General features: G+C 44.8%; 1 protein-coding gene across 1 annotated transcript in view; it reads right to left on the bottom strand.

Moving 5' to 3' along the window:
- Positions 1-2,117: 2,117 nt before the first annotated feature.
- The window catches only part of pik3c2b (phosphatidylinositol-4-phosphate 3-kinase, catalytic subunit type 2 beta), a 59,093-nt gene continuing 49,049 nt past the window's right edge, over positions 2,118-12,161 (bottom strand). The window contains exons 28-33 of the mRNA XM_061219145.1: positions 10,409-10,533; positions 10,113-10,230; positions 8,476-8,563; positions 7,106-7,212; positions 6,158-6,286; positions 2,118-5,410 (exon numbers count right to left, since the gene is read on the bottom strand). Coding sequence (XP_061075129.1) covers positions 5,219-5,410; positions 6,158-6,286; positions 7,106-7,212; positions 8,476-8,563; positions 10,113-10,230; positions 10,409-10,533 — 759 coding nt within the window. The 3' untranslated portion in view covers positions 2,118-5,218. The remainder of the gene's footprint in view (positions 5,411-6,157; positions 6,287-7,105; positions 7,213-8,475; positions 8,564-10,112; positions 10,231-10,408; positions 10,534-12,161) is intronic.

Raw genomic sequence — 12,161 nt, 5'->3', positions numbered from 1 at the left:
AATCCTGAAGTGTTAATATGAGCCATTAAGTTTTTAGGACACTGGAAATTAAGAATAACGAGCATCTCAGTATAGAGAGTATAGAACCTGCTTTTATGATTGGAACAAAAACAAGCATATGCAGTAGATTCCCAGGACTCAGGGTTGAGAAACAGTTATGCTATACTGATACCTGTAGTAACTGCCATCTGCAGTCACCTGTAGTAACTTCCATCACAAAATTCTAGCCAAGCAGTGATAATATTTTGGGGGTGTGTTAAATTAGCAGAAAACAGAACCACTTACTTAACCTGGAATGAATTTCCACATGTACCTTAACTCTCCTACTTCTTGTGAACTCTAGAGGAAAGTAATTGGACTTTTGTTGAATTTTTAATCATGCCATGCCTTCTATAGAATATCCCTAAGAAGGCTTCATAAAGAATGCATTGGGTCCTCTTTTTCTGAAAACTGGAACTGCCTTTTATGGCTTTAATGATGTATGGAACGTGATATAGCTCCCATACATAATTAATGCCACAGAAGACCGTTTAACGAGCAGCCACAATGCATTCTGGTATGTTGAAAGTGTGAAGAACCTTTTAGAGTGGAGGACAGTTTGCCTTAAAATACAGTGCTATCCCTCTTCATTTGTATTTTGTGCAGTAATTACTGTATGTTATTTCCGTTTACCTACTCTGTTTAGGAAGATCAGGTTTTACTGATTTAATGATGGGCAATCATTGAAGGAAATTAATAACTTGCATAGACAATATTCCAGTCAGTCTGCATGATTATCAGTGCATCAGGTTTTGCTTGTATAAAAACATACAGAACATTCCTAATCAAGACAGAAAGTGAATTCTAATCATACTTATGACTAAAAATGAAAGTGAAAGAATCCAATGGCAGACAAGAAAAACATGCAGCTGCTAGCTGCAAACAAGCAAAACAAGCAGGGGTAGGCAAGCTTGGTCCTGGCGTGCCAGTGATGGGCAAGGTTTTTGCTCCATACAAACCTAGAACTATATGACTGAATTCATTTTAAAGGCCCACTGGCATATCTTCTCGTGTTTTTCAGCTTTTCATATCATCCTGGAGCTTTCCATTTGTGTTCCACACTGATCCAAGTATTTGCAAACCATTGCAATTTTGGAAGAAGTATGCATGTTTTAGAGCCTAACTGCTATTTTTCTGAGTGGTTTGTGAAAAGATTTCCCACATGACATGATGTATGTTTTTGTATTATTATCAGAAGAGTTTGCTCAATGTTAACACAGAGAGCTGAGCAGAGGAGGTAGAGGTGGGAATTGTGTGTTTTTTTATTTTTTATTATTATTCTTTTTTTAAGGACTTTAAAAAAAAAAAGCCACATCACTGATGTTTGCAAACATTTTGTGGGCGTTTGACAGTTTCAATATAAAATGAAAGGTGTTTTAAAATGACACTCATCATGGCAATTCCCTATCGGAATCTACATATTCATGCACCCTGAATATGTAGATGTTTGTTGGTCATTATGACGGTTGTGTCGTTTACCTCCGTTTTCAAGTCAACACTAAAACAAAAGGCTGTATGTTTGTTTCCCCCATTATACATGCCATAGGATGGTTGGAGCCATTTGTCCCTCTTCAAAAGTGAACAAAAATAAAAACAAAATTAAATACAATTACGATGGCCACCTTGTCTCCCTATCTAGTCATGAGGCATTTCACACAGCGCTACACTCCGTGTCAGAGAACAAAGACCATCATTCCCAGTGCATCCCTGTGAGAATGAGGTCAACAGCTAGCCCAACCTGATGTAATTGTTACCTCAGTCTAGTTAGACATACTGGGTGTGATACACAGACAGCAATGTCCCAATCCTCAACACAGCACAGAAAAGAGGATTTAGCCATATAGGGATTATCAGATAAATATTTCACATAACAATCTGTCCTTATTAGACCTTCCTGCTCTAGAATGTTTTCCCTGACAGTCTGATGTTTTCAAGTTTTCTGCTGAATGAGTGCATTCAATTATAAACCCAAAAGCAAACAACCTGATGCAATGTTTGGTGTTCCTTTGACAGATATTGTGTCAGTAGAATACTTATGCTATAAGTCTGTACTTAAAGCCAAATGAAATGCACAATAGTGTCTTTGAAATTCAAGTTTATTTTTTATCATTATTTAGTGCAAATAATATTACAAAACATGAGCAAATAGATTCAAATGATAATGAACACAATACACTTCTTATTTAAATCCATAAAGTCAAAAAAAATAAAAACAAAAAAAACTGTGGGATGAAACAATTATGAATTTTCATGGTCACAATCATGATATTTTCAGTATGTACAATGCGTCAAATCCTGTTCATTTTGAACTTACATTCTGTCCCGTTTCATCATGGCGGGGTTTACGCCTCGGAGGGAAAAGCCACATCCTTAGGACCGCTGCAAGAGGAAGGCCAGCTTTTACCCAGAGTTCCTCTCACCAATGAAGGCCAGCGGTCATGCCATCCTATATGGCCACCAATACAACAAGAATGATCAATTCTCCCAAGACAAAAAGGGGCTTAATTCCATCATGTCACTTTTCCATGAGAACAGCTGTGAGTGTCATAGCTAAGGCCTTAGCATATTCAGTTTGGAAGCAGACAGATGCCAGGGAGCTGTTGAACATGTTAGTTGGGTTTAATATGTGGAAATTCAAATGCTACATCTGTAACCTCATACTTGGTGCATCTAATATTATGGCAGATGAATCACTCATTTTGTATTAAGTTTGTTCCCACCAAAAGTCGAGCAGAACGGGACCAATATCAGCAGTAACTCACACATACAGTCCTGCTTTGGAAGGCAAGAGATAACCGCAAACAATAGAATTAAAGGTTTTAAAAACACTAATGTATCACCGGTAAAGCCATCCAGTTAAAATATCTTCTTATTAATCTATAAATTGTGAATTCCTATAATTCAATATTATATATTAGGACAACTGGTAAGCTATGGCCAAAATAAATATGGCCTTTTTTAAACTAGGTTTCATCTATCATACAGGACACAGGTCTAAAAAACAGTATCTGCAAACAATATTTTTTCAACATATTACACTAACTTAGCACCTTGTAACAGAGAAAGTATCTTGGCACCCAAGAGGCTTAAAATGTGGTCCTAAGCATTTTTGAAACGACTATTCCTTCAACCTAATGGTTAAGCTAACAATTGGAATTTAATAATTTAACTAATTAGCAGATTGACCTGAAATCTAAGTTCACTCACTGAGCAACACATTAAATACAGACTTGGTGTGTGTGTGACACGTTTCACATCCTTCCTTTGTTTAAAAAAGATTATTTATCTTAGAGCCACGCCTTCTGGTGCTACACCAGAAATGCCTTCTGTCTCACACACAGGGAAAATCAGCATGCGAAGATGAGTGTTAGGAGTTCCACACATACAGAACCAGTGTGTCACCAGCTCAGGGTGGGAACCGGCCTCTCAACACTGACAGTGTGGACTCCACTCTCAGCGCAGGCACCATTACTGTGCCCTGTGAGCAATGTGATTAACCTCCGCTGCTGCAGTCAATGTCCAGTCACGCCATGTAATGTTCAGTGTAGTCCAGCTCTATAAATGGGCTGTATGCAGCAGAATGCAATCTGCTTTGAATGACAGTATCTGCTAAATGTAAAAAAAAAAAAAAAATGCGGGGGAAAAAAGTAAACTTCCAAATAGAAATGTGAAATTTCTGTATTATTTCTGACCTGGGATACAGTTTAGTTCAGTTTCTTTTCTGAAGAAAAAAATAACCTTATTCTACTCCTATTAAAATGCAATTCCTTCAGACACTCAACTACTCTGAGGACCAAAACATAGTAGGGAAGTAGAAGTCACTTTGCTTATCTACTGTTTTATATTGAACAAAAGCCCTTCCCTTTTTTCCTTTTAAAGAAGCTTATATAAATGAAATGTAAGTTCAAAATGCTTGACGATTAAGACCAAAAGTGCAATAATCAACCAGTAGTAAATCCCAATGCATGCAATTGAAATGCTATCTGAATGTAACTCTGGACATAATATGGACACTTGTGTGGCAAGTGGGCACTTGTTTTCAAATCAGACATCAACGTTACTTACGTCACTTGTGGCTTTGACAAATTGTGGCTTTTTTCTTTTTTTTTTTAAGGACACACATGTATTCTACACAGAGACTTGGAAGGAGGGACACCCAATGAGGTGGAAGGTCGACATAAACTACACTATAAACACACCAAAGAGAGCCGCGAGCCAATGACAGCTGGTTTGTCCCCTGGTTTCCCCAATTTATATTCTTATGATCGAGCATGCCCAAATTATGAGCTTTTTTTTCTTTCTTCTTTTTTTTTTTCAAAATTACAGTACAAAAGCATTCATCCCATCCCACTCTCTACTCTGAATGACTGCACCATACAATATTCACATACAACAATCTATGTATAAATCCGGTACATATACAAATCATATATACCATATGACGAGACATGGCTCGAATCGAGCCGCAATTACAGAATGATACCATTAGGAAGAAATAACTTAAGAAGCTGTTGTTCTTCTCAGATCCCTGTGGGGCTTGTCGTATAGAGCCAGCCGTGGTTTTGCGTTGGACCCTTCATGTGGTCTGTGGACAGGTGTAACAGGGCCTTGGCCCTGGCATGGCCTGGTTTAGCCTGGTCTGGCCTGGTCTGGCCTGGCTTGGCACAGCTTTGTAGAGTACTCCTGTTCGACAGTAGTACCTCTCCTTGTCTTCAGTGACTGAGGACAGGTTCTGCTGACAGGCCTCTGTGGCCCCGCCCTGGTCCAGCACTCCGCTGTCCGTCATTGGCCTGACAGTGACCCCGCCTCTACAGTATCGAGTGATGACGCTTCATCACCGAGTCTCAGTGTCTCCTGGGAAGAAGACATGGCCTCGCCCCCACTGGGGGGATAACCCAGCTCCGAGCTGCTAGACCTCTCCATCTCCGACACGTGCAAACATACACGTACACATATGCACGTACTTGCAGATACACACACACTCTCTCTCAAACACACACACACACACACACACACACACACACACACACACACACACACAAACACAGCACAGACACCCTCTCTCTCTCTCACACACACGCACACACTCTCTCTCACACACACAGACACACAGACACACAGACACACAGACACAGACACAGACACAGACACAGACACAGACACACACACCCTCTCCTCCCTAGCGAGCGGTATCGGGCCCGTCCGTGCCCAGCTGGTGCCAGTCCACCCAGCGGTGGCCAGGCTTCATGGCCTTGAGGGGGATGAAGGTTTCTCCCAGCAGGGTGTTCTCCCAGAACGCCCCCTCGCTCAGCACCCGCAGGTGGATCACTCTCTGCTGCAGGTCCCCACGCGGGATCCTGTCATACACCAGCTGCAGGAGAGGCACAGGAAACGCATCATCACAACAGGAAATGCATCATCTCAATCTGCCCTATACACACAAGGCACAACCCAGACCTGCTTCAGTACTATGTAAATGATCTCAACTTTCACAGAGCTATGGACAAAGATTAGCATCAGCTATAGATTAATAGAATTGTAACCCAGGAAGAAGATACATTTTATGTACAAACTAGTGATGGCAACTCACTACAGTGCATTGACCCTGCACTGTTTAAACACGTACTCCATTTTTGGAAACTTGCCTGTCGGCAAAGTGCTCAACAGTACCTACTACAATTTAGCTGCACTGACTGGCTGCCCTCACTCATTTTGAGTCAACACGCTGAACTTCTGCAGGTACTTTATCCTCAGAGAAATGGGTCTTTGGCTCAAGGGGCGGCCTGTAGCGGTTCATGACTGGGACCCGCAAAGCTGGTGGTTCGATCTCCGGTGTAGCCACAATAAGATCTGCACAGCCGTTGGGCCCTTGAGCAAGGCCCTTAACCCTGCATTGCTCCAGGGGAGGATTGTCTCCTGCGTAGTCAAATCAATTGTATGTCGCTCTGGATAAGAGCGTCTGCCAAATGCCATTAATGTAATATAATGTAAATGTAAATTGAAATGATTGTGATATTAGGGCCCAATAGGAGTATGTGATCTCCCTGTTGTCTGGACTCTCTGAAGCCCAGGATCTCTGAAGTCCGGCTCTTTCCAGCTCTTTCCGGCTCTCTCTCACCATCTCGTTATAGGTGGGGTTGCAGGTGCGTCTGGCCGCCTTGGTCTTTCTCTTGCTGGTCTTCTGAGGGTCAGGGAGGAGGTACAGTTTGACGTAGGGGTCAGGGTCAGTGCCGTCCTGCAGGGGTTGCTGGAAAAGAAGAGGCTACAGGTCAAGTCTGACAGGACTTCCACATCATTGGCTGATTTTACTCCCCCTTTCTACTCCACTAGGGCATAAGTCTGTCAGTGCTCATAGCCCAACCCATGTACCAGAATAGCTTGATCCATCCAACAAAATGAAACAGATCAAGCTATTCTGGTACATCACAGCTATAAATAAAAATAATAGATTAAGACTGGAAGTGGTTGTATCTCGGTTTTTTGCCTCCAGAACATGGGACAGGGTCCTTATGGCATGTCTCTGAAGACCCAGTGTGTTCTGTTTTTACTGATGTTCAGATGAGCTATGCTCTTAATCTGGATTTGATAAGACTCGCAGCGACCCGTTCAGCACTTAGTGAAAGAACTGGGGTGTTGGAGCTCATAACACGGTAAGGTTTCCTTTGATGTATTTTTGCGCACTTACAGAATGCTTATTGTGCCACACTGATTACTTACTTTACCATCTTTACAGCAATAAATTAGCAGTTCAACAGGTTCATTCGTTTTTAACCTTTTATGTTGAGAGAGTGAGAGTGAGAGAAATGGCTAGTCTATGACCTGCTTCTATGATTCAAAGAAGACCAGGATTAAGCAATATATCAGTACTGCAGTAATATTTGTAAAGGCCATCACATAAGGGGGTGGAAAAGCTTTCAGGGGCTGTCACTGGATATGGCCCAAATCAACTCCCCACCCCCTGGTCTGAGATCGCAATTCCACCCGGCATGTTAAAATTTTAGGGGCACTCCAAAAGCTTAGGGGTGTCCCTGAATGTTCTGTGACTGTGTGCTCATTGGATACCTACCAGTCCCCGGATGTGCATGACCATGATGAAGAGCTTGTCACTCTTGTACAAAATGGAGAGCTTCACCTCGCCCACCACCCTCCCTGGGACAGGGGTCCAGGACACCTCTGCAAAAAGAGGAGCACCGCGGTTAATCATTCAAGAGGAAACAGCCGCCATTTTGTGCCTTTCATCACAGCAGTGTAGCAGTTACAGGGAACTCACTGACGGAAGCCAGTTTATGTGGTGAACCCAATGACCACCTCTATGCCGAACAGGCACTTTTACGGGTGCTGTGAGGTTAGTAATCAAGAGCCCATCATAAAGTCGCTAAGATGGGTTTTAATACTTCTGTTGAGCCATGAGCCCCAGCTCACAGTGAGGGGAAGCTGTCAGCTGGGACAGTGTGTGTGATTTAGGACACATTGCACCCCGGCGGATAAGGCCGAGGTCACCGATTGGCCGTGTTTATCGGGGGAGATTGTTGCCAAGGACACCGCCAGCGCAGTAGGGTTGGCAGCAGGTACGTGGAGATAATGGAGTCCGGCTGAGCCTGCTGCTCACGACTGTTTGCACATGGAAAGTACTTCAGTCCCTGTGTTTGCACCGCGCAAACACGCTCTGTTTCCACCAGCCCCATTCATTAGGCAACTGGACCCAGCAAAGCACACAACTCTGATCTTTGGCTCTGAGTCACCACTCTGGTAGCCAGTGCTGCCAAGGACACAGATCTCATTTCAACAACAAACAACATGTTCTTTGGGATCTATCTGGGAGGGGGGGGTATGGGCATTCAATGTTTTCACAAATTTGGGGGAAGGGCACATCCTCTTATCCCCCAGGGATCTGCCGGAATGATTACCCCTATTCAGCTGCTCACACACTGGTTTAGGCCTGCTGTGTAACCTGCGTAACATGCACACACACACACACAGATCAGTGAGAGATGTGTCCTGGTGTGCTTTTTACCTGCCTGTTTATCCTGCATGCAGACCATGCACACACACAGACACACACGCACAGACACACGCGCACAGACACACGCGCACACGCGCACACACACACAGACACACACACACAGACAGACACACACGCACACACGCGCGCACACGCGCGCACACGCGCGCACACGCGCGCACACGCGCGCACACGCGCGCACACACGCGCACACACGCGCACACACACGCACACACACGCACACACACGCACACACACGCACACACACGCACACACACGCACACACACGCACACACACGCACAGACACGCACAGACACGCACAGACACGCACAGACACACACAGACACACACAGACACACACAGGCACACACACAGGCACACACACAGGCACACACACACACAGATGAATGGCAAACACAGATGTGTTTCTTACCTGCAGGTTTATTCTGCAGGGTGTTGACGACCGTACCTGGCCTCTCGTCTCTCGGCAGGGGGTGGAAGAAGGTGTAGATGAGGTCACACTGAGAGAAGAGGGGGTTCATAACAAGAAGTTAATAACAGGAAGTCACATCCACACACGTTGGGTGAGCCCTGTTTCTGATTACACATTTACTGTAATTACCGTAATTACAAACACAACCCAGGGCCAAAGTTCAGTATGAACACGTGTGAGGTGTGCAGCTATAATAAACTCTCTGTGTCAGGGATCACAAAGTCACAGTCCTCCAGGGCCGAAAACTGCTGCTTTTTCACTCTCCTTTTTACCAAGGAGTAAGGTGTGAACACAGTCTTTTACCCTAGCACTAATTACCCAGGATAAAAGAAAAACCAGGACTGGACTTGGATTTGAGGGCCAGAGGTGATGATCCCAGCTCGTTTGTAAAGACTTGTGCATTACTCCCACAGTGCAAATAGCTTTTTAGATGCAATTGTTCCTGCTGCATTGGCACTGTTGCAGGTTAGAAGGATTCACTGTTTGTTTCAGTGCAGATTCTGTGCCTTGACAGGAAGGTGAAAGTATTGTAAAGTAAGTGTTGAGACCGGTGGGACTATAGGCGTGTACCTCTCCCACTGCCAGGGAAGGCTGCAGAAGTGGCATCTGATACAGGCGTGTAATTTTATACGCCAGCGACAGCCAATAGCGTGTGTTTACTTCACAGAAAGTGACTGAGTTCCCAGAAATGGCTGAGTAAAACTGAAACTGCCCACACCCTTCAATCATTTATGGGCTTACTGCCCGTCCCGACAGCGGGGGGGAACACAGGGCTTATGTGCACGCTTAATGTGGGCTTAATGTATCAAATTAGCATGATACGTTATGAAAACCATAAAATACGTCAAAATGTACAGTGTGCAACTGGTATCATGTGATTTTATGTGGTTTTTGCTTATTGCTTTCCTTTATCAAATGCATATTTTATGTGCAGAAGGGCAATTACAGGAACATCCATCCATCCATCCATTATCTGAACCCGCTTATCCTGATCAGGGTCGCAGGGGGGCTGGAGCCTATCCCAGCATACATTGGGCGAAAGGCAGGAATACACCCTGGACAGGTCGCCAGTCTATCTCAGGGCACACACACCATTCACTCACACACTCATACCTACGGGCAATTTAGACTCTCCAATCAGCCTAACGTGCATGTCTTTGGACTGTGGGAGGAAACCGGAGTACCCGGAGGAAACCCACGCAGACACGGGGAGAACATGCAAACTCCGCACAGAGAGGCCCTGGCCGACGGGGATTCGAACCCAGGACCTCCTTGCAGTGAGGCGGCAGTGCTACTCACTGCACCATCCGTGCCGCCTATTACAGGAACAGTCCTGGTTAATTATTGTTTTTAATGGCACAATATAAAAATCAGCCTGCAGGTCAAGAGGTAACTCAGCTCAACAGGTAAGCTCAGCTTTTCTTAGACGGGGGTATACCAAAACCTTGATGGAGTTCATGCTATATAAATTGCATATCAATGCTCTGTAAATAAACTGAAAGTGTGCAGTTTTTCAGATGTCTTCAGCTGTTCTATAAGATGCTGGGATGTGCGAGTAAACAGAGGTCAGAGGTCACCTGTGCCACTTCGGGCGCTGCATGGACCAGATGCCACACGTATCCGTTCAGCTCGTCTTTCCTGCGTTCAGCCATGGCCTCGCCTCGTGACCGGCCAATCACAAACCGGCTCGGGAAGCTGGGCAGGGGATAGGCCGGGGTGAGGCGACAGCATCTCACAGACTATGATATCACTTTCTCTCCCAACACCTCTGACCACCCAGAGTCTGTCAATCTGCCACATACTGCAGCTAACAACCACATTCAGCATCAACATTCCCAAAAGCAAAAACGTTTATCACTCTATCCAGGGTTACCTGGGGAGTTTGGAGGAGGGGAAGACCAGCCGCAGCTTGCCGTGCAGCTCGTGGAACTCCTCGAAGCTCCTCTGGACCAGTGTCGCCCCCTGCTGGCTCTCCCGCTCCACCTTCACCACGTAGGTCTGGGGAGACGAGAGGAAGGAGGCGGAGTCAGCTGGCTCTGTCCCACGCCGCTAACACGTTACATAACCAGCTCTGCTATTTACGGCTGTATTCCAGGAGGTTAGTTCAGGTCTAAATTTACCCTGTTAAAGCTAAAGAACCCCCATAACCTCAGTCTCTAAAGCCCTGCTTTTTCTCTCACTCAAACAGACACACGCACGCACACACACACACACAAATACACATGCACACACATGCAAGCAAGCACACACACACTCACACACACGCGCACGCACGCACACGCACACACACGCACACACGCACACACGCAGGCAAGCAGGCAGGCAAGCAAGCGCACACACACACACACACACACACACACACACACACACACTAATGTTGTACCAAAATGAGCGTTCTTTTACCAAAGGGGTGGGGCTCAACATGGTTAATCACTTGAAACCCCAGTTATTTATACATGCAGTCAGAGAGTAAACAGCCCAGTAAGATTTGGTTCTTTTGAACCACAGAGGTATTGTTATACAATCAGAGGTGAAAGGTCAGAGACCACAGAACTGTGGCCACACCTGCAGCCTGTTTGTTCTAAAATTTTGTCTGTGGAAGACTAGCGTGCTATTTTTATCAAAGTGCAGTTTCGATTTTACCCCTGGCAGCTGTTAGAACAGATATGGTTTCCAGTGGATCATTGCAGACGTTAAAGTACACAGAACAAAGTCGATAAAAATGCCCAGGCAAGAGTCTAAAGTGATATCAGGAAGATATACACACTGCTCAGTTCACACTGGACCACACTAACCCACACAGGAAAAAAACACTCTCCCCGTACTTCAGGATATAATATGCTTGTGTGGGGAGAGCTTTAATGTGTGTACTGTGCGGTACGCACTGAAAGCACGTATGAAAAGCACTGAGGACTGAGAACCAGGCTTTTACAGCGATTTATGCTGACAAGCTGACGTCTCCCTCTCCAGCGCGAAGGCACACATGAGCTAATCATGTTCTGAGCGCCGTGCATTACCGTACATTATTCATGGCCTTAGCGAACGCTCTTACTGAGAGCACCGTTCTACAGGTTGCCCATTTGTACAGCTGAATATTTACTGAAGTGACTCTGATCAAGGAGCGTGAAACCCACAGCCACACGCATGACCGCTGTTCCTGTGCTCATGCTCATACTGCTCTGGAGAACACGGTTTCATTGGCCAATGGCAGATGTGAATGAATGTGAGTGGTAGTATTATTGACCAATGGCAGATGTGAATGAATGTGAGTGGCAGTATTATTGACCAATGGCAAATGTGAATGAATGACCGTGGTTCTCAATCCTGGTCCCAGAGAGACTTCTGTTGTTATTCAGCAGCTGAGCAGTTAAAGCAGAGGAGCAGAGGAGGATATCTGTTTATGTCTGTTGCACCATGGTTATTCTTTTGTTGTTCTGTTGTTTTTAATTTCTTTTTAGTTCCAATTTATCTTTAACCACCTACAAATGTGGCCAATGTGACGCATTTGATGGGTAAAGGGGCTATATGAATAAATAAAACCTAAGTTGAGGTTTATTTATTTGCTTATTTATTATATCTCTCTTTATTATATGGACTGCCTGATCTGAAGGTGAAATAAAACCCAA

This window comes from Conger conger, chromosome 14 (genome assembly GCF_963514075.1).
Source record: "Conger conger chromosome 14, fConCon1.1, whole genome shotgun sequence".
Taxonomy (NCBI): domain Eukaryota; kingdom Metazoa; phylum Chordata; class Actinopteri; order Anguilliformes; family Congridae; genus Conger; species Conger conger.
The sequence above is the reverse complement of the archived record's forward strand: the minus strand, read 5'-3'. Positions and strand labels throughout refer to the sequence as shown.